The following is a 22,268-nucleotide window of genomic DNA, read 5'->3' as shown; positions in this document are numbered from 1 at the left end:
CGAGGAGGCTGGCGTGGGCTGGGGCGGGGCGGGGGGGGGGGTGAGGGTTCCCTGGAGCAGATGAGTCTGGGGTGTCCTCAGGATGCTGGGGGTGGGAACTGGGCACTGGCTGCGGGAGGCTCGGGGTGCTGGGTGCTGTGCCAGAGCCCCTCCTCCATTTGTGTACCTCCTGCCGGTGGGGTTTGGCGACCTCCCATTGATAGCTCAAATTGGCCACCATGGGAGATTCTCTCCACAGGCCTCGGCAAAGGCCAGGCATGCAGGTGCTCCTCTCCCGCCCACCAGCCCCATCGGGGATCCAATGGTTCCCAGGCTCCACGAGGTGGTCATTGGCTCCGACTTGGAGGCAAGCCCCAGGCAGATACAGGACTGACCCTCTTTGGGGCATCAAATAGGAGAGGAAGGGGACTCCCCAGTAGACTCTTGCCAGACAGAACTTTCCATCTGGGTTGCTTCGCCCCACACAAGTTGCAGGTGGGAGAAAGACCAGGAGCATTAGCAGAGGGTCCGCCTTCAGCAGGCAAACCCCCCTGAACTCCCTTTCTGCCCCAGCCTTGAATCAGGGGGAGAGTACAGAGACCTGGGGAAAGCCGCTTTCCCTCCTCCTTGTGTGGAAGGAGATGACGCTAATGCACAGAGTCCTCTGCCAGCAAATCTATCATCTACCATTTAATGCACTCCTTGTCCCCGTGAACTTTTTATGGGGTGGGGCGTCCAGTAAAATATTGAGATTCATTCAGAAAAAATTAGCTTGTAAGAATGTCAGGAACCCTCTGGGAAGTGGGGAGAGGGGGTCAGGAGGAGATATCAACATATACCATAAAAGCAGAGCGATCCCAGTGAACAAATGGAGAGGACAGAAGGGCGAGACCAGAAGGAGGACACAGGCAGGGATTTGGTACGTGAGAGGCTTCGTTTCAGAGCAGGGAGAGAAGAAAGGTGGTCAGGAAACAGTCTGGGGCCGCTGGCAGTCCGCTCGGGAAAAAGTGAACTGAAAAAGTTTTGCTTAGCTGAATCTCTGCCCCACTCATTATATCAGGACAAATTCCCAATGAGTAAAATATTTAGGTGTAAACATAAGCCACAGAATGAGAGGACAAAGCATGAGTGAATGTTTTATAGATCTGAAGTGGGGAAGACCCTTTCAAAACATGGCATTAAACCCAGAGTCAGGCTGGGGCTGGGGCTCAGTGGTAGAGCACTTGCCTAGCATGTTTGAGGCACTGGGTTCAACCCTCAGCACCACATATACAGTAAATAAAATACAGGCATTCTGTCCATCTACAAGTACAAAAAAAAAAAATTTAAAACCCTGAAGCCACAAGTAAACATTAATGATTTGGGACATGGAGGAAAATATGCCGTAAGCAAAGTCCAATACAAAAGCAAGTTAGAAAGTATTTTCAACACATCTGACGACTAAAGAGTTAATATTCTTACTGGGTATGGTGGCATACAGCTGTGATCCCAGTGGCTGGGGAGGCTGAGGCAGGAGAATCTCAAATTCAAGGCCAGCCTCAGTAACTTATCAAGGCCCTAAGCAACTTGGTGAGACTCTGTCTCAAAGTAAAAGCTAAAGAAGGGCTGGGGATGCGGCTCAGTGGTTAAGCACCCCTGGGTTCAATCCCCAGTACAAAGAAAAAAAAAAAAGTTAATATTTTTGACAAAGAGCTTTGAAAAGAGATAAAAGGTAAACCACCAGTAGAAAATACTATTAAACCCTGGTTGCTGTGGTTTGTACCAGTCATCCCAGCTACTCAAGAGGCTGAGGCAGGAGGACGGCTTAAACCCAGGAGTTCAAGGCCAGCCTGGGCAACATAGCGAGATCCTACCTAAAAATGTATGTATGTGATGAGTACAAACAGGTAGCTCACTGACCTGAAAAGGGCTGGCCAATGAGATGGCTGGCATGGTGGCACCCACTTGGGAGGCTGAGGCAGGAGGATGCCAAGTTCAAGTCCAGTCTGGGCAACTTAGTGAGACCCTGTCTCAAAAATTAAAGAAAAAAAAAAGAGCGGGGGATCTCAGGGTGTGGCTCAATGTAGAGAAATTGCTCAACATATGCAAAGCACTGGGTTCAGTCCCCGGTACCCACCCCCCCAAAAAAAAAATTGAAATAAATGTTTCAGTTTAGCATATAATTGTGAAGATATAAATTAAAATTCAGTTCCAAATCTCCCTAAGTGCCTTTCCCAGGCCCAACATCTCCGGGAAGTGGAGTCCCAGTTTCCATTTGGTCGAAGACACATTCCTACCCAAATCCCTGGAAAAGGCCTGGTCAGCCCTGGACCTGGCCCTGGGCTGGAGAGCTCCGTCCTACTACCAGGGCCAGCTCTGTCATTAGTAAACCGTGTGATTATCCCGACCACGTAAACATTAGCCAGAAGGAGCCTTGAAGAGGTTTCTTGGAAGCGCCTCCTCCTGACCTTTCCTGGGGCCTCTCCTACATGGGGAATAGTTTACACTGCGAGGCTTCGGGGATGGCATTGCTCGGTTTCCGGGGTTTCTCCTTAGGGCTATTCTTAGCATCATTTATCCTTGAGAGGAGAGAAGCCGAGGGCCCTTCGGACACACGAGTGGCATTGCCTCCCCCTTGTCCTCTGGGTGCCTGCCACAAGTCCACCCTGAGCCCCAGCTGGCTCCCTGCTGGACCCTCACGCCCACCCTGACGTGGCAGGGTCTCCATCCTACGCAGCCAGGTGGCCTCGGTGTTCCCGGAGCAGAGGTCTCTGGACACTCTGGAGGATCCAGGCAGCTGGGGGACAGTTCAGGGTCACAGCAGAGGAATCCAGAGAGGTCTTCCTCTGGGTTGACTCTGGAACCACTTGACTAGGACTGACCTCCCTGAAACCAAGGCACGCTGTGCTCAAAGGCAACCTTGCTTTATTCTGGCACCTTCTCTGTTCAGGTCAATTCAACCAACATTGGTCGGTCACAGCTACCATTTTGATTTCCAAACATCCTGGAATGTCTTTCAGTGGCTCTGAGGTCCTACTGTCATCTCCGTTCTACAGACAGGCAACTAAGGCTCAGGGAGGTCGGACAACTTGCTCAGAGTCACACAGCGGTGGTTGTTGGGGCAGGGTTAGAACTCTGTGTCCCACACTCCAAAGCCCATTCCTGGGAAGGACTGTGACCATCTAAGCCAAGGGCAACCCTAAGCAGAGAGCAGGACATGTGTGTTCTGGGAAAGGCAAGTGAGTGGGCTGCCTGGGGCAGGAGAGGAAACTGACAGGGTCCATCTGGAAGAGAGCGAGGACCACCTGGAACGAGGAGGAGGAGCCCTGGTGGCTCTTGAGAAGGGACGGGAGGGGATTCCCGATGTTTAGTTCTGGTGATCGTCAACCTTCTGGTGGCCTCCAGCCCAGCGTCCTCAGAGCCTCGTGCTGCTTCTGTCCTGCATCTTGACCACAGACCGCTGGGCTCTGACCACTGAGCAGGACTGTCCCTTGGGCCCACTCTGCACCCCCAGGGAAACGGGCAGGGATTTCCAGGAGGGCAATCCCGGGGATGCTGGGAGAAGCCCGCAGGCCAGGGTGAGCTGAGAGCGAGCAGGCTGACCTGTTGTAGCCCGAGACACACAGCCCAGAGGTCAGGGCATCTGCTGATACTCAAGCCATCCCCGATAAGTGGCCACGAGCCATGGCTGTAAATGCAGAGCAGGCGGAGGAGGCGTTTGATCTGGGAGTTGAGGGGACCACCGACGGAGGCCCTGCTATCTTGGGGACCCATCCCACAGCAGTGAGGAGCGCTCCCGGGGCCCCCTCCGGGAAGCAGGCCTAGGCTGCCGGCCCTGTCTTCCTCTCCCCGTCCCTATCCTTCATGGATTTCCTCTGAAGACCCATCTCCCTGGTTCTCTGCCCTGTCCTCCCTGCAGCGGACCCACGCGGTGAATGTGTCCCACACGGGCGCCGAGGGATGGGCGCCCGGCTGAGCCGGGGGAGCTGGCCTGTCCTCCCCTGCTGCCCACCCTCATGTGCTCCTGTTCTTTCCAGGGCCAGCCAGGCACGCGAGGCTTTCCTGGATTCCCGGTGAGTGAGGAGGCTGAGGGGGCCAGGGGCTGGGGGCTCCGGCTGGGTTAAACCCATCCACTGAGGTCGCCCGACGCTGCCCTTTCCCTTCCAGACCCTGGCCGTTAGGACCTGCCTCGGCTGCCTTTCCCAGACACTGGCCGGGGGAGTAGCTCAGGGCTTGGCTCCTAGTGGGGAAAGGGACAGGAACGTAGATACCTACACAAATAAAGGGGCCGTAGGGCAGGAGGGGAAGGCGCAAGCTGGAAACCCCAGGGGGACCCTGGGCCTGGACAGGAGACCCTGAGAGGAGGCCCACCAGGGTGGCCATGTGGGTGCCCTTGACTGCTGCCCAGGGGGCCCGAGGCAGGTTCTGAGAGGCAGGACCAGGGGAGCAGCTAGTGCCCTTTTCCTGGGGCCCTCTGCTGAGCCACGCCTGGTGTCCACTCTCTACTTGGGGTAAGAAGTCTTTGGTATCAGTGACAAAGTCACCCACTTGGTTCCACTGGCAGGCAGCACCCATTCCCTTTGGAGAAGGTGCTGTTCTTCTTGTCCCCCTCTTAGGATGGGACAGGAGGCCTGGGCTTACTCACGGTCACAGAACCAGCAAGGGGTCAGCGGGGCTGGGCCCGCGACTCGATAGGAGCAGAGGCTTCACGCCCACCCGCGGCGCCGGGCTGGCCCCTGGCAGGAGGCCTGGGGTGCTCCGTCTTTACATCTGTTTTTTCTGCTTTCAGGGTCCCATTGGGCTGGACGGCAAGCCGGTAAGTGGGCCCGCTCAGGCTGGGGGTTCCTCCCCGCCCACCAGGGTCCAGCTCACTAACCCTGGGTCTCACTCCCCCTGCAAGACCCTGACTCTTTGGAAGGTGATTTTGGAAATTATGGGCTGGAAGTGTGGCTGGTGGAGGGGGAGGAGGGGCTATTCCAATGAGCACCCCCACCCCAGTGACTTCCCCAGAGCACAAGGCCCTGTGGCCACGCTGGCCACGCCCAAAATGTGGGGACTCTGCAGTGCCTGGAAGGGGCCTGAGCAAGGCAAGAGGCAGCGGAGGTGGAGGAGTGGACAGGTCCACAGTCTAATCCTGAAAGGCCGGCCACCCTCAGGCCCTGGCCCCGGCCCCTGCACCAGCAAGGAGCTCACGCAGAATTGCAGTCTCCCTCCCCAGCCAAGGCCCCCCAACTTAAGGTGGGAATCCGGCCACTCGCCCTGCAGGCCAACAAGCACGTGCTGCCTGGAGACCCCTGGTGGTCATGTCTACTCACCCCCAGGACCAGACACCCCACAGCCAGAGACCAGCCCCACCTCTGCCCGCCTCTGAAGAGCAGGCAGTTGCTAGTAAGGCCCAGAGAAGGCCAGGTGGGAATGACCTTGCTGGTGGACTGGGTGGCCCAGCCAGCGATGGAGTGACCAGATGAGACAGGAAAGAAGCCAGCAGCATGTTGAGGATGGGTAGCCGTCGGGGGAGGGGGTGGGGGGGTTGTCTACCTGGCAAACAGTGTAGCTGCCACTCACTCCTCCCTTCTCCTTCCAGGGCCATCCCGGACCAAAAGGGGACACGGTAAGACCCCAGCTTTCTTGCCTTCTGAGATGGGTTGGAGGGTCAGCCTGGGCTCACTGCCCAGAAAAGGGACTGTGGTAGTGACTGCCCCTCACAGGTCACACCCCGGCCATGCACACCAAAAGCCCTGAATCCTCATGGCATGCAGGGGGACAGGTGAGTGAGGCTCTGCCACCCAAGACAAGAACCACCCAGGGGGGCAGCAGGGCGCAGGGGAGTCAGTACCTCACTCCACATTCCCAAGCTGCACCCATGGCTCTTGAGGACAAGCCGACATGGGCACTCCCATTGCAGCTGTCCTTGGAGGTAGCCAGGGACATTTGTACTTAGCCTGATTCCCCTCTCCCACTGCGGGCATTTGTACTTAGCCTGATTCCCCTCTCCCTGTGCAGGCATGTGTACTTAGCCTTATTCCCCTCTCCAACTGCAGGCTGTGCCCTGAGTTGCCCCAGCTGGGCACAGAGGAGAAGCAGACTTCGGCCCCACCTCCCTCCTGACCCTTCCACCTTGTGCAGAACATTTAAAAGGAATCCAGGGATACCCACTCCCAGTGAGTGGCCAGTTCTCAGCAGAGACTGACAGGCCATTGGGAGCAAGTAGGACACCCTGGGCCAGCGTGCCTTCCTGCCTCCCAAGTTTTGCCTCCCGCTCCACTGGCTGGTGGCAGGGTTAGACTCTGTGTGGGTGGTGGAGGCGAGAGCAGGTGTCAGGCTCCCCCATCCTGGCAGCCAGGGTCTGATTCCCCCCTTGCTCCACATGCCGGTGACCCAGACACTGCCAGGTCACTGAGACAGGCAGATCATCCTGTGAATGCAAAGGGAGATGGAGAAGTGCTACTAAGACTCCGGGGGTCAGTCCCAGCTGGGCGACCATAGCAATGGGCTCCTTCCAGGACTCCCCATCCTCTGGATTCAGAGTCAGTTTGCTGTGTGAGCCGCACCACCCTGAATTCTTCACATGTTCATTGTTGGATGAATATCATAGAGTTACCTACCCAAGCCAGCTACGCCATTTATGTGGTCCATCAATAGCTGGGTGCCACGGCACACGCCTGTAATCCCAGCTACTCAGGAGGCTGAGGCAGGAGGATCACAAGTTCAAGAACAGTCTCGCAACTTAGCAAGACCCTGTCTCAGAATTAAAGAGACTGAGGATGTAGCTCAGTGGTAGAATGTCCCTGGGTTCAATCTCTAGTACCACAAAACAAAACAAAAGTCACAAACAAATATGTGCTCCATTATTGACCGAAACATCATTAATGCGGCACATGACTGTATTATCTAATTTATTTCTCAGTGGGAACCTGTGTTCCAGGTCCCATTAGTATCCCCTTTGACAGTTGTAGAAATGGAGACTCAGAGAATTGAAGTAACTAGCCTGAAGTCACACAGCCAAGAAACATCCAAAACAGGATCCGAACCTAGTTCTCAAACCTTTCCTTCTCCCCTCATGGCCTCCCCACTGTTTTGTTCCCCTCTCTCTCCACCTGCCTTCCCACCTCCTGCCTTCCCCCTCCTGCCTCCCCTTGGTGCCTTTTCATTGAGCATATAAAGTATGCTGGGCACTGCAGTCGGTGCTAGGGATGGAGACAGGAGCCAGAGAGACGCTGTCCTTGCCATCTTGGAGACACAGCCTAGTGAAGGAGACAAACAGTTAAATAATCCCTCATGCAATCAGCAAATCGCCTTGCAAAATGAGCTATAAAAAGTCAACCCCAATACCCTGAGAAACCTCTGTGTAACTGAACCTTCCCAGCTGAGGATCTGAGACAGCTCTCCTGAGAAGGAGATTTCTGAACTGGGGCTGAAGAATGAGGATTTCACCAAGAGAAAATAGAAAAAGGGATGGAAAGGAACAGTCTGGGTGTGGGAGAACAGCATATGCAAAGGCCCTGAGGCACGGAGCCCTCAAAATTTCAACAGAATGAGCGGAAGGACAGCGAGGCATGGAGTGGGAAAGCAGGACTGGAAGTCAGGGCCCCTAGCACCCTTCCCCCCATCATGGCACCAGGCATCCCTCCCTGCTCCTACTTGTCCTCAAGCACACACACACATGCAGGACACAACAGAGGCCAAAGCAGCAGTAAACTTCCATGACACCGTTGTCGTTGTCGTGAAGCAGCGGGGGTTTGGTTGTTGGGGGTTTGGAGTGCCAACCCCTTTAGCCCTCTGCCCCACCTCCTTCCCCTTCCTAGCAGCCTGACACTAACATAAGGTAGCCGGTGACACCTGGAAAGTGATAATTAACTGTCATCACTAGTCACTGTTCTGGAGTCCTCACGATAGCTCATATTCCCCACTTGAGGGGAAAATTAAGGCACAGAGTGATTAAGTGTGTTGCCCTGAGGCCACACAGCTTTAAATACCAGAGCTAAGATTCAGACCCGTGTCATGGGGTCCTACCCAGGTGCCTTCCTTGTCCGTTAAGGGTCAGAGCTGACTTGGGAGAAAGGGCAGGGCCCTCCCATGCCCCTGAGCCAGTCCAGTATGACAGACCCCTGGCCTGCGCCATCGTCACCCATAGACCCACAGGGCACAGAGCCATTAGACCCCAGCCATTAACTGGCCACTGCTGTCTCGCAGGATTGTCTCCACCTTGTCACCCGACCATCTCCAGCTTGCTCCTCAGGGGACAGGTTCCCCCGCTGGGCACCCCACACTGGGCATGGGGCGCACGTAATCTATACTCTCACCTGTCAAAAGGAGGTCACCTCTGCCCCTCCCACCTCACCAGAGCCCCGAGAACCTCAGGTCAGGTGTGGAGGGGTGTCCTTGTGCATCCTGCAAGGGGGGTGTGAACGGCATCTGGATCCCAGGCCCAGGAGCCACACGGGCTGTGCGCAGACCATAGACCCTAAACCCAAGCTGACCCCACCTGGGAGAAGGTGGCCAGGTCATCTGTGGTCTGGCCCGTGGTCCTGTCAGTTGAAGCATCCTCTGCTGAACTTGATACTAGCTAGCCAGGTGGGCTGGGGGTGCTGGGGATGGTCCCGAGGGCCCTTCCTCCTCCTGTGGGCCTCCTGAAGTTTCCCACTTTGGAGATTGATCCAGTTGCAAGTTGGGAGCAAGAGACAAGCTCTTCCTGGCACCCTGAGGCCACCCACCCAGATGGCATAAAGCTCAGGGCCCCAAAAATATTGGAGCAGCAGTAAGCTGGGCTCAGTGGCACATGCCTGTAATCCCAGTGGCTTGGGAGGCTGAGACAGGAGGATGGCAAGTTCAAAGCCAGCCTCAGCAATGGTAAGGCGCTAAGCAACTCAGTGAGACCCTGTCTCTAAATAAAATGCAAACTAGGGCTGGGGATGTGGCTCAATGATTGAGTGCCTCTGAGTCCCATCTCTGGACCCATCCCCCCTAAAAGACTAGAGCATAAGGTAGGACCTCCCAGACCCCCAGGTCAGGGGCTAGAGGGACTTCGGGACCTGGGAGGGTGTCCTGCTGTGGTTGCAGCCAAACCTAGAAGCCCTCCCTCCTGAGGTCCCGCCAGTCCCAAGAGGAGTGGAGTGGGAACACGGGACCTCTGTGGTCAGACAGGGCTGGGCTCCCTCCCTGGCACTGCCCTTCCCTGAGCTGCCAACCCCCTTCTTGGCGCCTTGGCAACCCTTCCTCTTGGGCCATGCCAGTTGAACTTGGCACACCCGGGAGCCCGCCTCACAGGGACCGCCCACAGCCCAGGACGTCTTTGTCAACCCCTCTGTCCACACAACAGCTGTGTGGCCTCCTCGATGCAGGGGACCCCCAGAGCGAAACCCCAGGACCTCTTCAAGGAACGCAGGGCTTTCCCGACCCTGAATTTGACAAGATGCCCTTGAAGGTCACCCTGAGACCCCTTGTGTTCCTCCGTGGAGCACAGAACATGGCTCAGGCTAGGTGCCAACCCCAGCCCCCTCGGTACCAAGGTTTCTCCAGAGCCCCAGGGTCTGCAGCACTGGCCCAGCCAGCCGCCCTGTGCCTTGAAGCCCTTCTGGCTCAGTGGCAGAAGGCAGGACATTCAGTGTGTCTTGGAGCTCAGAGTGTGGGACACAGGACCCGAGAACACCAGCAGGCGCAGGAGCCACCCCCCTTGGGGATCCCGCGAGACACTCGTGGTTGGAGGAACGGCTGAAGGGTGGCATCTGTGGGGACAGGGCCCACCTGATCATGCACACACCACCTTGAACAGGTCAGGCACAGGGGGACGTGGCTGACAGGCCAGCCTCCAGGACCCCAGGACCCTCGGGGGGAAAACACCCAGAACCATCCCAAGCCCACCCAGCCGTGGTTCTCGGGCCCACTCCACCCCCCCTGACCGCTGACCTGTGTGTTTCCTCTCCACAGGGCCTGGCGGGTCCCCGAGGACAGCCGGTGGGTACCTCCTCTTCCCAGTTTCCGGCAGAGAGGTTTGGGGCCCCTTTATCCTGGACTTTGACCCCCTAACTCTCTCGTTTCTGTCTTTTTGCAGGGACCCCCAGGACAGAAAGGAGAAAAGGTGGGCACAGGGTCGGGTGTGGGGGTGGCTCCTAGGACGTCCTTCCCACGCAGCTTCCTGATAGCTGGGGAGGGGTCGCCGTGGTCATTTTCAAACTTGAGTTAGATGGACAGGGACCAGGAGAGCCCTGGGGCCCCAGAGCACGTGAGGACAGGAAGGGAGGTGGGTGGTGACATTCCCTTCTTGGGCCGAGGGCACCTGCTCTGACCCTGGCCCTTTTCAGCTCCTTTCTCTGCCCCTCCCGCCTGCCACACCACGGTGTGCCCTGACCCTTGAGCCTTCAGGGTTACGAGGCACCGATTTGTACACCATTGGTACTCTCGGCCCAGAGAAGGTGTCCTCTGCCTTAGGGCCTGCCATCAGGACTGGCGGGTGGTCACTCCCAACTCTGCAGGAGGTGTGCTGCGTAATCCCACCCCGTGCTCCCTGGGGCGATTTTCCAACAGCTCTGAGGGGTTTGTCCCTGATGGCAGCCAGGGACAAGGTCTCAGAGGGCTCAGACCAGGGCCTGGACAACAGGTCTCGTGGGTAGAGAGAAGCTTGGTGTGTCCATTGGTCTTGGGGGCCCTGAGGATCAGGCCCCCCAACAAGGACCTAATCACCCCTTTCCTTCCCTCTCCTCTCCAGGGTCAGTGTGGCGAGTACCCACACCGGGTAAGTGAGCCCCCAACTGGGTAGGGCCCTTTGATCCCTCCCTGAGGCACAGTCCCACTAACCTCCTCTCTCCAGAGTCCGAGGCACCCCAGGGCCTGGGGGACAGGAGGCCACAGCCCACGTCACTCAGAAGGAGAAGAGAGGCATGGGGTGGTGGTGTGCTGAGTCAGCCCAGCTGACCGTCCAGGGGACGGGGATCATTGTGTGTGTTTGCGTGGGACTGACTCCAAGTGTCTTGGTCCATCTGTCCTTCTGTCTGCTGACTGGGTGGAGTCCCCCGAACGTTCTGGAACTCCAGCTGCCTGCCCCTCACCCTCTCTCTGCGCCACGTGACTCGCATGGTCTGTCAAACCCCGCCCACGTCGAGAGCAAGTGTGTGCCCGCGAGAGTGTCCATGTGTGACAGCCTTCCCTGGACAAATATGTGGGGCTTTGGGTTGGTCATTGCTTCATGTGACCCAAACCTGGAGGAGCAGAGATCATGGGGAACTTACCCGTTCAGGGATCGAGTCTCTGCTTGGCCTATGGGGGACGGAGGGAGCCCTCTTCTGGAGCATGGGGGTTTCCAGGCTGAGATGGCTCCTCCCCCACCACTACCTGGGGCTGCTCCATCCCAAAATACAGGACCCAAAAGGCCACTGTGGGCCCACAGGAAGTCCTCATTGTGCACCAACAACAGGCACTGTGCTGGGGACAGGAGAGGACAGGCTGTGCTGGGCTCCCTCCAGCAGGGCCCAGAGGGCCAGCAGCAGAGCCTGTGCATGGGCAGCAAGTACAGAGAGGATGAGCCTGAGTGGGTGGCCACCTCCTCTGTCGTGGGCTCATGGTGCCCACAGACGAACATGTGGCTCCCCTTGGTAACCACCACTTCCAGGCAGTGCTGGGGTGGGGGACTTAGGGGATGGAGATAGGCACAGACCAGGCTCAGGGTGGCCCCAACTCTGGAAGGCCCTGGGAGGGCCCGGCTGGCAGGGGCTCCCTCTGCCCAGCCACTTGGTTGGCAGGAAGGCGTGCATGCCTGTCTCTGACCTCTGTGTCCCTGGGCCAGAGAGAGGCCACAGTGGGCCTGGACTGTGAGAGGCAGGGTTAGGTCTGAGGCCGTGGCTGGGCGGGGCTTGGGATGGGGGACCCGAGCCGGCAGCAGTGCAGACAGAGCTGTGTGGCGTGGGCTCCCGGGGCGCAGGGCCTGGTGTTCCCGCCTGATACACAATAACAGAAGGGCAGCTGGGTTGATTTGAAATGATGGACTCACGGGATTGTTATGTTACCCGAGAGAAAGACAGCATCCCCCGGCCCAGGGACAGCTCGCCGGAGACACTCAGGCAGTGTGTCATTGGCCCTGAAGGAACGCTTGGGGAAGGAGAGGACGGACCCTCTGCCCCTCAGCCCAACACAAGGAGAGGGAAGAGAGCAGTGATGGAAGGTTCCAGAAGTGCCCTGGCCACAGAGAGCAGCCAAGCATAGCCTTAGTGCTGAGGCAGTCTGGGGAGGGAAGTGAGTTGGGCACCCTGTTGATGGACAGAGCACGTTGACTTAGAAGAGGGCGGGATGCAGGGCTTCTGACAGCCCGCTGACTTCCACGTGGGCCTTGGGCATGGCGGGGTGGCCGGCCTCATGGAGAGCCAGGCTGGGTTGCTGGAGTCAGGGTTCTCCCTCTCCCTCTGCCCATCACCCTGTCTCTGCCGCCTTCGTCCCCCAACCAGGAGAACCCGAGCAGCCCCCCAGCGGCTCTGCGCTCCAACCAGATAATTACCCTGAAGGTTGGTAGTCCTGGAAGGTCTCTGGCCCCTCTCTGCCGAGAGGCTTCCTGGACACCAAGCCCAACATGGCACACCCCCAGCCCCCGTAGCAGGAGGGGTAGGGCCCTGTGAGTGGCAGCCGCCTGTGGTGGTGACCTGGAGGGACCCCTCCGTGGGGCTTCCAGTTCCTCAGCTGGGCACCTTATTGGCACAAATGCCTCCTGGTTCTTAAGGTTCCTTGCAGGAGCCTCCCCTTAAAGTGCTTTTGAAAACAAGTGGTTGATTCCGCACCATCTTGGCACATGGATTCTAACTGCTTCCTAAAGCCATGGGTCACTCGGCATTCAATGCACAGAGGGACGGGAAGCAGCAAAAATTTTCAGAAATAAAAATCACATTAAGGAACCAGACCTGGTGGCACACACCCGAATTCCTAGCTACTTGGGAGGCTAAAGCAGGAGGTCACAAACTCGAGGCCAGCCTTGGCAACTTAGACCTTGTCTCAAAATAAAATAAAATTAAAAGGGTGGGTGAAAGGGCTGGTGCTGTCGCTCTGTGGCAGGGCTCTTGCCTAGCAGGAGTCAGGCCTGGTTTTTCAGTCCCCAGTTGCAAATTGCCTATTCCCCCCTAAAAAGTGGTTGACCACTCCGGAGACCTCTTTACCCAGCCTGTTTTCCAAACCTGCCAGCCCCAGCGGGAGACCTCAGCAGCACTTAGCGTGTGCCCACGCGCACCACACCCTGGGCCGGCGCAGCCCAGGACCCAGCTTGACATCCTCCTCAGAGTAGCTGACCTCAGCCTTTCTCGTCCTACCAAAAAAGATCCCAAAGGAGGCCGCGCACCAGCTTGACTTCAAGTACCAATTTAGCTGGTCTGTGGCTTCTAAGCCAGAGCCTCCGAGTCTGCAGTGGTCAGCGTCTGTCCACTGAGCAGGGATGGGCAGGGCTGGCCGTGCCATGTTGGGCCATGTGTCAGGTGGCCACTGCATGGCCAAGGAGAGCCACTCCCCCATGCTCGGGGCTGCTGGCCAGAGCCCCAAGCTCCACCCTGGAGGCCAAGGTAGGGTGCAGACTGAGGGCCACTCCTCCTTTGAGGGACAGCTGTGCCATCTAAGGGCCAGCTGAGAGTGCCCGTCCATGTCTGCCCTCCAGTCCCCAGGCTCACGCTAACCTCTCTTCTCTCTTCCTCTCCTACGACCCTCTTGGCCACTCTGCCCTCCTGGTGACTTTCGGCATCGTTCTGAATACCTGCGACCTTTGGCCTTTGCCCTCTGGCCTTCACCTCATCTCTCTCCTCAGCTGCTGCCTCTCCTCAATTCCGTGCGCCTGGCTCCACCCCCCGTCATAAAAAGGCGGACCTTCCAGGTAGACACCTTCTGCTTGCCGACCTGCACAAGGGACTCAGCCACTCTCTGGGCCCCACAGGCAGGCTGGGGCTGTGGACCAAGCCAGAACCTGGCTCTAAGATGGTTAAACTTAATCAGACAGACATGGACCCTGATACCACAGACATGAGCACGCGCACGCCCAGGCCCTAGAGAACCGCGATTTCCACCACACCGTCACCACTCGGCCACCAGCCAGGCTGTCACTGCAGCCAGGGACTGTGCTATCCATTGTCCGGGCCTGATTTTATGTAATTCTCTCAACAGTTTTAGGAATTAGGCATAGAGGTGAAGTAGGTGAAGCCAAGTCACACAGAGCAGGGACCCGCCCAGGTTCTCTGCCCGTGAATAGCTGTATGATTTTAAGCAAGTGCCTTCTGGGCCCTCTCTGGGCCTCAGCTTCTCATCTGTAGAATAAGAATAATAACAGTGTCTACTTCACAGGGCTCTTGTTGTACATGAGGAAAGGTGGAAATAGTTCCTGGCACATAGTTCCTGGAAATAGTTCCTAGCTGTTGTTGTTACTGTTACTCATATTTGGAAACAAGGAAATTGAAGCTCAGAGAAGAGAGTTGATTGACCCAAAGATACACGCACAGTGAGAGGGAGAATTGGAACCGGCAGCCAGGTCTTTGAACCCACATCCAGGGCTCTCAGTCAGACCTACTTAGAAATGCTGATTGCTCAGCATCTGGTCACCTGTAACCTGAGTGTGAGGAGTGAGGGCTTTGGCAGAGGGAGTACAGCCCACAACCACTGGGTGTGATCATTGTGAGCAGCTACTTCCTTCTTCCTGCCTTGCTAACCTAGGAGCTTGGGATGGGGAAAAAAGCAATTTCTCCCCTGCTCTCCAAAAGGTCACAGCTTAATTCCAGGTCAGGGAGCCCAGGGCTGCTCACCTTGCCCCTCACTGTCCTTACACTGCACAGGGAGTGCCCCAAGTCCTGGGCGTGGCAGGACTCTGAGCAGCCCTCTGGAAGCTCGGATGCCCAGGCCCCTGACCGGCCCAGGCTGAACAATCACTCCCACAAACAGCTAAAAATACAGAGGGACGCACCACGCACACCCTACCCAAGGCCCAAGGCTGTGTATCACGTTACCCGGCCAAATCCTCCAGAGCCTCCACGCGCTCCAGCGCTTACCCAGCAGGGCAGCTCAGAGGCGGCTGGCGGCCCAGAGCAGCCCCAGGCCCGCCCCACCGCCCCCAGCCCTGCCTTGCCAGACCCCACTGCAGGGGAGCCCCTCCTCCGGGCCCCACACACGGCCCCTCATGGCCTGGGCGGGGTGGGCTGCTCTTTGTGGCGCCCTTGCTGGGGTCAGGCGTTGGCGGGAGCACTCTGTGCAGATCATCTCAGTCACCCCAGCTCAGCCACCAGGCGGGGGCAGGTACCATGCTCATCACCCCCACTCGGCTGAGGAAGACGCCGAGGGCCCAGGATTCCATCCCGGCCACCACAGGTTGCTTTTCCAGAGCAAGGGGTGGCTGAGCCAGAACCTTCTATGTGCCCTGACCTGGTTCCCAAAGCAGGAGAGAAGAGGGGCCCCTCTGCTTCCTGCTCTGGACTCTGCCAGGGGAATGAGGTTTCTATGCGGCTGGCCATCCTGGGCTATGAAAAGCTGGTCCATTTCCTATCGATAAACCAATATCGATTCTACAGGCTCTGCAAGTCGGCCCGAGATGAGTTGAGAGAGGAAATTTTACATAAGCTCTGATGTGCTTAGCAGATGGTGCTGGAGGTCATTTCCAAAGTGCAGAGAATTGGAAGGAGAGCCCATCTTGACAGGGCTTGTTTCAGTGGAAAGGAGAGAGCCTGGGCTTCGGATCGGGGGTCCTGGCTTCACCTAGAATTCTCCACGTGACCTCAGTGAGGGGGCTCAACTTCTCTGAGCCTCGGTTTTTCTCTTCTGTGAAGTGGAATTGGCAATGGAAGATTCTAGAATTTCACAGTCAGAAAGGACCTCAGGGACTTGATTCAGATCAAGCCTTCCCTGCCCAGTGAATTATCCTTCAAAAACATAGGAACATTCTGGAGAATCTAAGGCAGAGGAGGGGTGTGGAGGATCCTGAGGGTGACTGAGGACTCCAGGGCCTTCGTCGGGTTTCATCTGGTTGGAAAGGAAGCTACAGGGGTCCCTCTGGAAGGCCAAATGTAGTGAAGCCTCTCTGGGTTCAGGAGAGACACTGTCCCCTAGGACCCATCAGCAACCCACATGAAGCTGGGCAGGGCCAGGGCGATCCCTGAAGTGATTTCCACACGCAGCAGCTTCCACCTCCACCATGGACACCCGGAGCCCTTACAGTGGCTTCTCGGGGTTTGGCAGGATGGGGCCAGGCCCCGGAGCCTGGCTGCTGGCTGCATCCTCTGCCCTAGGACCTTCTAACTGTCAGCCTGTGCAGCCATTGTGGCCAAATCTCCCACCTCCAGCTCCCAGGTCACCAGCTCCTGTCTAGAGTCACTATGTCCCTCGTGGAGTCCACAGCAGGACTCTTTGGCTCCCCTCTTCCCACTGAAAAGCAGGAGAGCCAGGGGGTCCTCTGGGGTCACACTGAGCAGGGAGGGTGGCCTGGAACTCCAGCCTCCTGTGCCCCCCTGTGTCCAGGAGCTCTCCCGCCACCAGTCATTCTGTCTAGAGGGACGGTTCCTCCCTGAAACAGCTGAGCCCCAATCCTCCCTGCAGAGGTCTTTTATAAAACGATGTCATGGCCCAGGACAAGGTCTAGGATGGCTGGCTTGCCCCCAACCCCAGATCTGAGTCACATGGACCAGGCTCTGGCCTGCTGATGAGGGAATGCAATGTCACCCTGGCCTTCCTGGGCTCTCAGCACATCCTAGGGACAGGCCTGGAGGGCTCAGTGCAGTTGGGTCAGAAATGGGGCGGGTCGAGAGACTAGAACTCACAATGCCATATGGGTGTGACGTCCTGGACAGCTTCAAAGGCTTTTCAACCAAGCCAAGGGCTGCAAACCTCTGAGGTCAGGCAGATCTGGTGGTGACAGAAGCAAGCCACAGGCAAGAAAGGGTAGGGAGGGCAGGGACCACCCGACCAGAACACTCCTGTCCCACCTGAATGAGGTGGCTGTTCCAGGATGCAGGGATGTGGGTCCAGGGTTGCCAGGGCTCCCGGATTCTTTTGTATCAGATTCCACCAATCCAAATTGGTCACATAAAGTCTCCTGTTGAATTAAACAAGAAGCCAAACAGAATCCCAAGGCCTCCGACCTAAGGGCCTCATTGACCATCTGGAGCTGACCTTCAACAAGGGCTAAGACCTGAGGCAGGAGAGAGGCTGGGCTCAGCGAGAGAGGGTGGCAGAGGGAGGCCTGGATGGCAGACCACCTGGGCTGGACTCTGGACATCCAGCCAGCCTAGGAGCCGGTCGGGGCTGTGTCACTGTCTACCGCTACCCCACACAGGGCTCTGCCTGAGGACCCGCTGCTCTGTGCAGCCAAGTTCTCTCTGAAGCCCCACCGCTTGGGGACCTCATGTCTTCACCCTCTTCTCGCTGCCATCAGCCCCTGCATGCAGTCACCAGCACCACAGCGTCATCACCATCACGCCACCGTCTCCCCCACTGTCACCTTCCCAACAGAGCCCACGTGGGGCCTCATCGGGTGCATGGTCCTGGGGTGGGAACCGGTCCTTCTCTCCAGGGATCCTCTCTCTAATTTTCGTCTCAATAAACCTCAGGGCGAACAGGGCCAGGCTGGCATCCAAGGCCCACCCGGGCCACCAGGCCCCCCTGGACCAAGTGGACCTCTGGGACACCCAGGACTGCCAGGGCCCATGGGGCCACCTGTAAGTATCCTTCCCCTGTCTCCTTCAACATTCAGCCCAAGAACTCTCTGGAAACCTCCGAACCTTGAATAGCCAAAGCGAACCTGAGTTCCCTCTGTAAAACCGAAGCACCCTGGCAAGGCTGCTGGACGTGGGTGGCCGTGTGAGGAGCTGCCCTTCAGTGGCACTCCCCTGTTGCCCTCCAGCTCTGCAAACACACCTGCTGGGTTCATGTCCATGTGTCGCCTTCCTGTAGGGAGACCACTAATCGGCTTCCCCTTTCCCGGCCTCAGCAGAGAGCCACTTGGAGAGAAAATCTCCCAGGGCCACTTTTGATGGCTGTCCCAGACCCCTGGGCTCAGGAAAACCAAGTCAGAGGCAGTGGTTCTGAAAGGCTACGGGGGGGGGGGACATGAACATGCTTTCCACGGTGTGTGTTTCCCACTCTGGGCCCCCTGCCAGCCACTTAGAGGGACCAGCCTGAGAATTGGCAGGGCCTCCACTAGGAGGGGTCCAAGGGGCAACAGAGACCCCTTTCCAAGTGATGGTCAAACCCAGTGGCCACCAACTTGCCCACGTTCAAGCCATGGCCAAGATCCTCCTCCTCCTCAGCCCATTAGCACAACAGAGCCGCTGGGCAGGACAACTGGGCATGTGTCTGGACTTCTTCAGAGAAGAAGGGAGAGGACCGAGTCTATATTTTCAGAGGGACGGGGCTAAGGCAAAATCAGCTTCCCTTTTAATAATGTTTCTCCTGTGGGTTGAAAAAAAAAAGTTTTCTCTCTTATGACAAAGTTATCATGCATTCATTGTGAAAAAAACAATAGCAACATAATGAGGGATTGTTTTAAATAGCCTCTTTCCCCACATTAGAGTTCACCCTGTTAACATTTTGGGGAGTCCTTCCTTACCAGCCATAAACAGGGTCCCGGTTGGTAATGTTCTAAATCCCTGAACAGTTGGCATGTGAAGTTTTTCACTTCATGTCATGAAGCTGGGCTGTATCAGAAAAGAGTCCCTCATGATATCGATTTCGGGGCTGCTGGGCTATTTATAACTTAGCGAATGAGTCCCCTTGTGCAATCTATATCCTGGAACAAATGTTTGTGCACATCTCTGAGGGTGTCTCTGAGGTAGATCTAAGAGGTGGAACCACGGGTCCGGTGTCCCAGACAAATGGCTTCCACTGTGTCTGGCCACATTGAGATCAGCCAGGCTTGAGTCTGAGCCCCTCAGCTCCCTCCTGGGCTGATCCTGAAGCTCAGTGTTGGGTCCCTCTGGGCTGGGGGACACTCTGTTTCGAAGGCCATTACCACAGTGTGAAAGTCAGGGTTACTAGAAGCTGCCTCCCCTGCTCTGCTCGGCCCCAGCTCAGATTTTAAATCTTTCTGTAACTTCTCCCCATGACCCCAGAGAGGGAGATTAGTCTAACGTCCACCAGTCTTTACATGGGAAAATGGAAAACCGGGAAGGAAGTGCATTTAGAAGATTAAACCAAACCCAGCCAAGAAAACCAAAGTGCTCAAAATCCCCCTCTCTGCTGACCACCGCTCTCCCGCTCAACACAGGAGCTCCCCTCCGAGGAACCAAGCCAGGTGGTTTTCTTTGTTAGGTTGTTTATAAAGAACAAACCAGAAAGCAAGTTTTTAAAACCAACTGAAACAGGCCAGACCTAGGCATCGTGGTTTCCTGCAGCCCACGCTTGCTGCCCAGACCTACGCCCGAGACCGAGATGGAGCCAGCCTCCCCTGGCCTCTCCCTTTGGCTTCCAAAGGCCCCTGGTCCCACCCCACCTGACCACAGACAGCTGCTGTGGTCACAGCACCCTGGGCAGAGGGAGACAGCGGGCTCCTCTGAAGGTGGGCAGGGCCAGGGCAAAACTGAGGCCCTGCTGGGTAAGGTTGGTTTTCCAGGGAGGGATCCCAATTAGGAGGCGGGTGGGTGAGGACCTAGACCACACCACATGGTCAATTTAGCATGAGGTCACTGACCTAGTTTCCAGGGGCTGAGCCCAGCAGAGTTGCCCACGGCGCCCATGTGGTTCCAAAAAGGGACACAAGCCTGCTGTCCCCAAGTGCCCTCCACAGGTTCCAGATGTTCTTCTGGGTGCTCTAGAACGGTTCTCTGCATACCTGTTCTCTCGTGATGGCTGTCAGGAGCCGCTCTGGCGCAGCCTGCACCATAAACCCACCTCACCTCGCTTACCTGTGGAAACCACCCCCACTCACCTATTTCTTGCTTCCACAGGGCTTACCTGGGCCTCCTGGACCGAAGGTGAGAGTCCTCCTGGGTGGGGCATCAAACAGGTGGGAGGGTTCCCTGCGGGAGGGGGCTGAGGAAGGAGCTGAGAGACCAGCCAGCTTGGCTCATTTCCAAAGCCCCACCGTCCCTGTAGGAGCTGCTCCGGTTCCTGCCCGTCTTGCCCCTCTGCAGGTTCAGGCCTGAGCTGCAGCCGCCATAGAAAGTTTATGTTCTAAGAGACTCAAGGCAGATTCCCGCGACACCATCACAATATCCCAATAAAATAGTGTCCGCAAGGTTTCAGAGCTGGAAGCCATCTTGGAGTCATCTGGTCTCTTATTAAACCTTGCAGAGAAGCGCACAATGTCAAAGAGACCCTCCCTTTGAAGCTGAGGACTCTGAGGCTCTGGGGACAAGGACACTGATTTCACCCTTCCATTTTATGAATGTGGGAGCTGAGCACCCTGGGAAAAGTGGCTCGTCCACCTTCCACAGAGTCGTTGGTGGAGCCAGAACTGACCATCAGGGGTCCTGAGTCCCTGACAAGCTGGCCCTTCCCAGAGTGCCTCAGCCAAAGGGGGCTGTGTTGAAGAGCAGAAGAGTCTCCAAGGACTCTTGTCCCAGGGGCGGCTGGAGGTGGCTGTGTGTGTTTCCCACTCTGGGCCCCCTGCCAGCTACTAGGGGCCCCTAGAGATTTGGAGTTGTTGGGAGGAAGGGAAGTGGTATTGTGGGGGAGCAGTGCTGGCCGTTTTGGCATTGGGAAAGTCACCTGATGGCTGTCTCTTTCTTCCCAGGGAGACCCGGGGATCCAGGGCTACCATGGCCGGAAGGTAAGAAGGAGGGGAGAACCCTAGCCCTGGGCAGCCATGAGGGGCCCCACAGAGCCCACAGAGCTGGGCTCGGTTATGCACAAGTACATTGGATATGTACCACCCCGTGTGAGCTTCGCGTCACTTGTGAGGTTGCCTGAGCAGGGTTCAGTGTTTCCACTGGGGAAAGGACAGGGGCAGAGGCAGGAGGGCTCTGGGCCTGGCATACCTCAGGCCCAGGAGAATCCCTTGTGCCCACCTGGGCAGCCATGTCTGGACTGGCCCCATGGGGGTCTGATCAGTAGAAGGAAGATTACAGGACCCTCCCTGGGTAGAGCTCCATGCTGAGCTTGGGGACCATGGATGGGGACCACCCTGCTTTCTGGCAGCTACCAGATCAGGAGACAGAAGCATTCCTGTACCAACAGCCCTGGTGTAACAATATGGTACCTCACAAGGTGCTTGTGCATACAGGGGTGGGGGGATGCAGGTAAGGAGGGGTTCCAGAAGTGCCCTGGGAGAAGACAACCAAGAACTCAACTCTGATGAGTGGGGACCTGTGTCACTCAGCTATTGCCACGTAACAATCCATTCCACATGTCCGACTTAAAACAAATATTTATTCCACATGATCTATGCATTGGTGACCTGGGAGTTCAGCTGGTCTCACCTGGGCTTGCTCATGGGGTTGCTTATCAGATGATAGCTGGAGGGCCAAGACGGCCTCATCCTTGTGTCTGATGGTTGATGCTGGCTGGGGGCCTCGGCTCTCTTCCCTGTGGCCTTTGTCCTCCAGTTACACGGGCTTCCTTACACCAGGGCAGGCCCCGGACAGCCTTCAAAATGAGCAGCTCTTGGGACACAGGCACTTTCCCAAAACCTGCTGACGTCACATTTTTTAATGCCCTAAAAGTCAAAGCAAGTTACATGACTAAGTCACGTGCCTCAGCATAGGAAGGACCTTGGTCTCCACTGCTTGATCAGACGTGTAGCAGAGCATCTGTGGTCATTTTCAGTCCACTCCTGCCATCCTTTCAGCCTGCCAGTTTGAAGGGAGATGTTATTTTAGACAGGAAACAATTCGAGCACAGGCCCAAGAGCAGTCGTGACGGTGACTGTAAGAGCATAGTCACTACTTACTGAGCCCCTGCTACACTCCCCACACCAACCTTCCACCTGGTCTGTTTCTAATCCTATCAGCCTGGCGTAGCCCTGCTTCTGTTTAGTAGGTGGGGAAACTGAGACTCGCGTCATGGCTTGGAAGAAACAGAGCAAGGATTCAAGTCCAGATTGGGGTTCTTCCAGTCTCACCTGCTGCTAGGAGCTCATCCCTGACCTCCAGCCCCCGGATGGGAAGCTTCCAAAGCCTTCCAGGAGGAAAAAAGAGGCAGGATGGAGAGGCACCAGGAGGAGGAAGGCATGTTGGAAGGGGAGGACCCATTCAACCATGAAACACACTTCTCACTCCTGCAATCAATAGGGCAGCTGCCATCGCCACGTTGTTTTATGGGTGCTTGGCGGGTGAAATGCTGAGGCCTGAGAGATCTTTAATTAGTTCTGCATAAACTGAGAAACTTGTAGTATGTCAGGAAGTGGAAATTATAGCTCCCACAGTTGCCTCTATCCACTC

The 22,268-nt window shown here is 56.8% G+C and overlaps 1 protein-coding gene and 1 long non-coding RNA gene across 16 annotated transcripts in view; one reads left to right on the top strand and one right to left on the bottom strand.

The window, feature by feature from the left end:
* Positions 1 to 22,268, top strand: part of Col13a1 (collagen type XIII alpha 1 chain) — a 144,577-nt gene that overhangs the window by 76,084 nt on the left and 46,225 nt on the right. For 13 of the 15 annotated variants that reach the window (XM_048809701.1, XM_048809642.1, XM_048809659.1 and 10 more), the window contains 10 exons: positions 3,996 to 4,031; positions 4,748 to 4,774; positions 5,543 to 5,569; positions 9,886 to 9,912; positions 10,010 to 10,036; positions 10,664 to 10,690; positions 13,727 to 13,792; positions 17,502 to 17,609; positions 19,836 to 19,862; positions 20,624 to 20,659. In XM_048809701.1, the coding sequence (XP_048665658.1) occupies positions 3,996 to 4,031; positions 4,748 to 4,774; positions 5,543 to 5,569; positions 9,886 to 9,912; positions 10,010 to 10,036; positions 10,664 to 10,690; positions 13,727 to 13,792; positions 17,502 to 17,609; positions 19,836 to 19,862; positions 20,624 to 20,659 (408 nt within the window). Of the gene's footprint in view, positions 1 to 3,995; positions 4,032 to 4,747; positions 4,775 to 5,542; positions 5,570 to 9,885; positions 9,913 to 10,009; positions 10,037 to 10,663; positions 10,691 to 12,392; positions 12,450 to 13,726; positions 13,793 to 17,501; positions 17,610 to 19,835; positions 19,863 to 20,623; positions 20,660 to 22,268 lie in introns of all 15 variants that reach the window. The other 2 variants (XM_048809608.1, XM_048809669.1) reach the window with 2 other exon arrangements.
* On the bottom strand, positions 6,838 to 10,988 carry LOC125618531. The gene is made up of 3 exons (XR_007349873.1): positions 10,753 to 10,988; positions 9,865 to 10,100; positions 6,838 to 7,202 (listed from the first exon to the last, which is right to left on the bottom strand). It is a non-coding gene; the product is annotated as an uncharacterized LOC125618531 (long non-coding RNA).

The sequence above is a fragment of the Marmota marmota genome, unplaced genomic scaffold (genome assembly GCF_001458135.2).
Source record: "Marmota marmota marmota unplaced genomic scaffold, marMar, whole genome shotgun sequence".
Taxonomy (NCBI): domain Eukaryota; kingdom Metazoa; phylum Chordata; class Mammalia; order Rodentia; family Sciuridae; genus Marmota; species Marmota marmota.
Note: the sequence above shows the minus strand (reverse complement) of the source record. Positions and strands in the feature narration are given on the sequence as shown.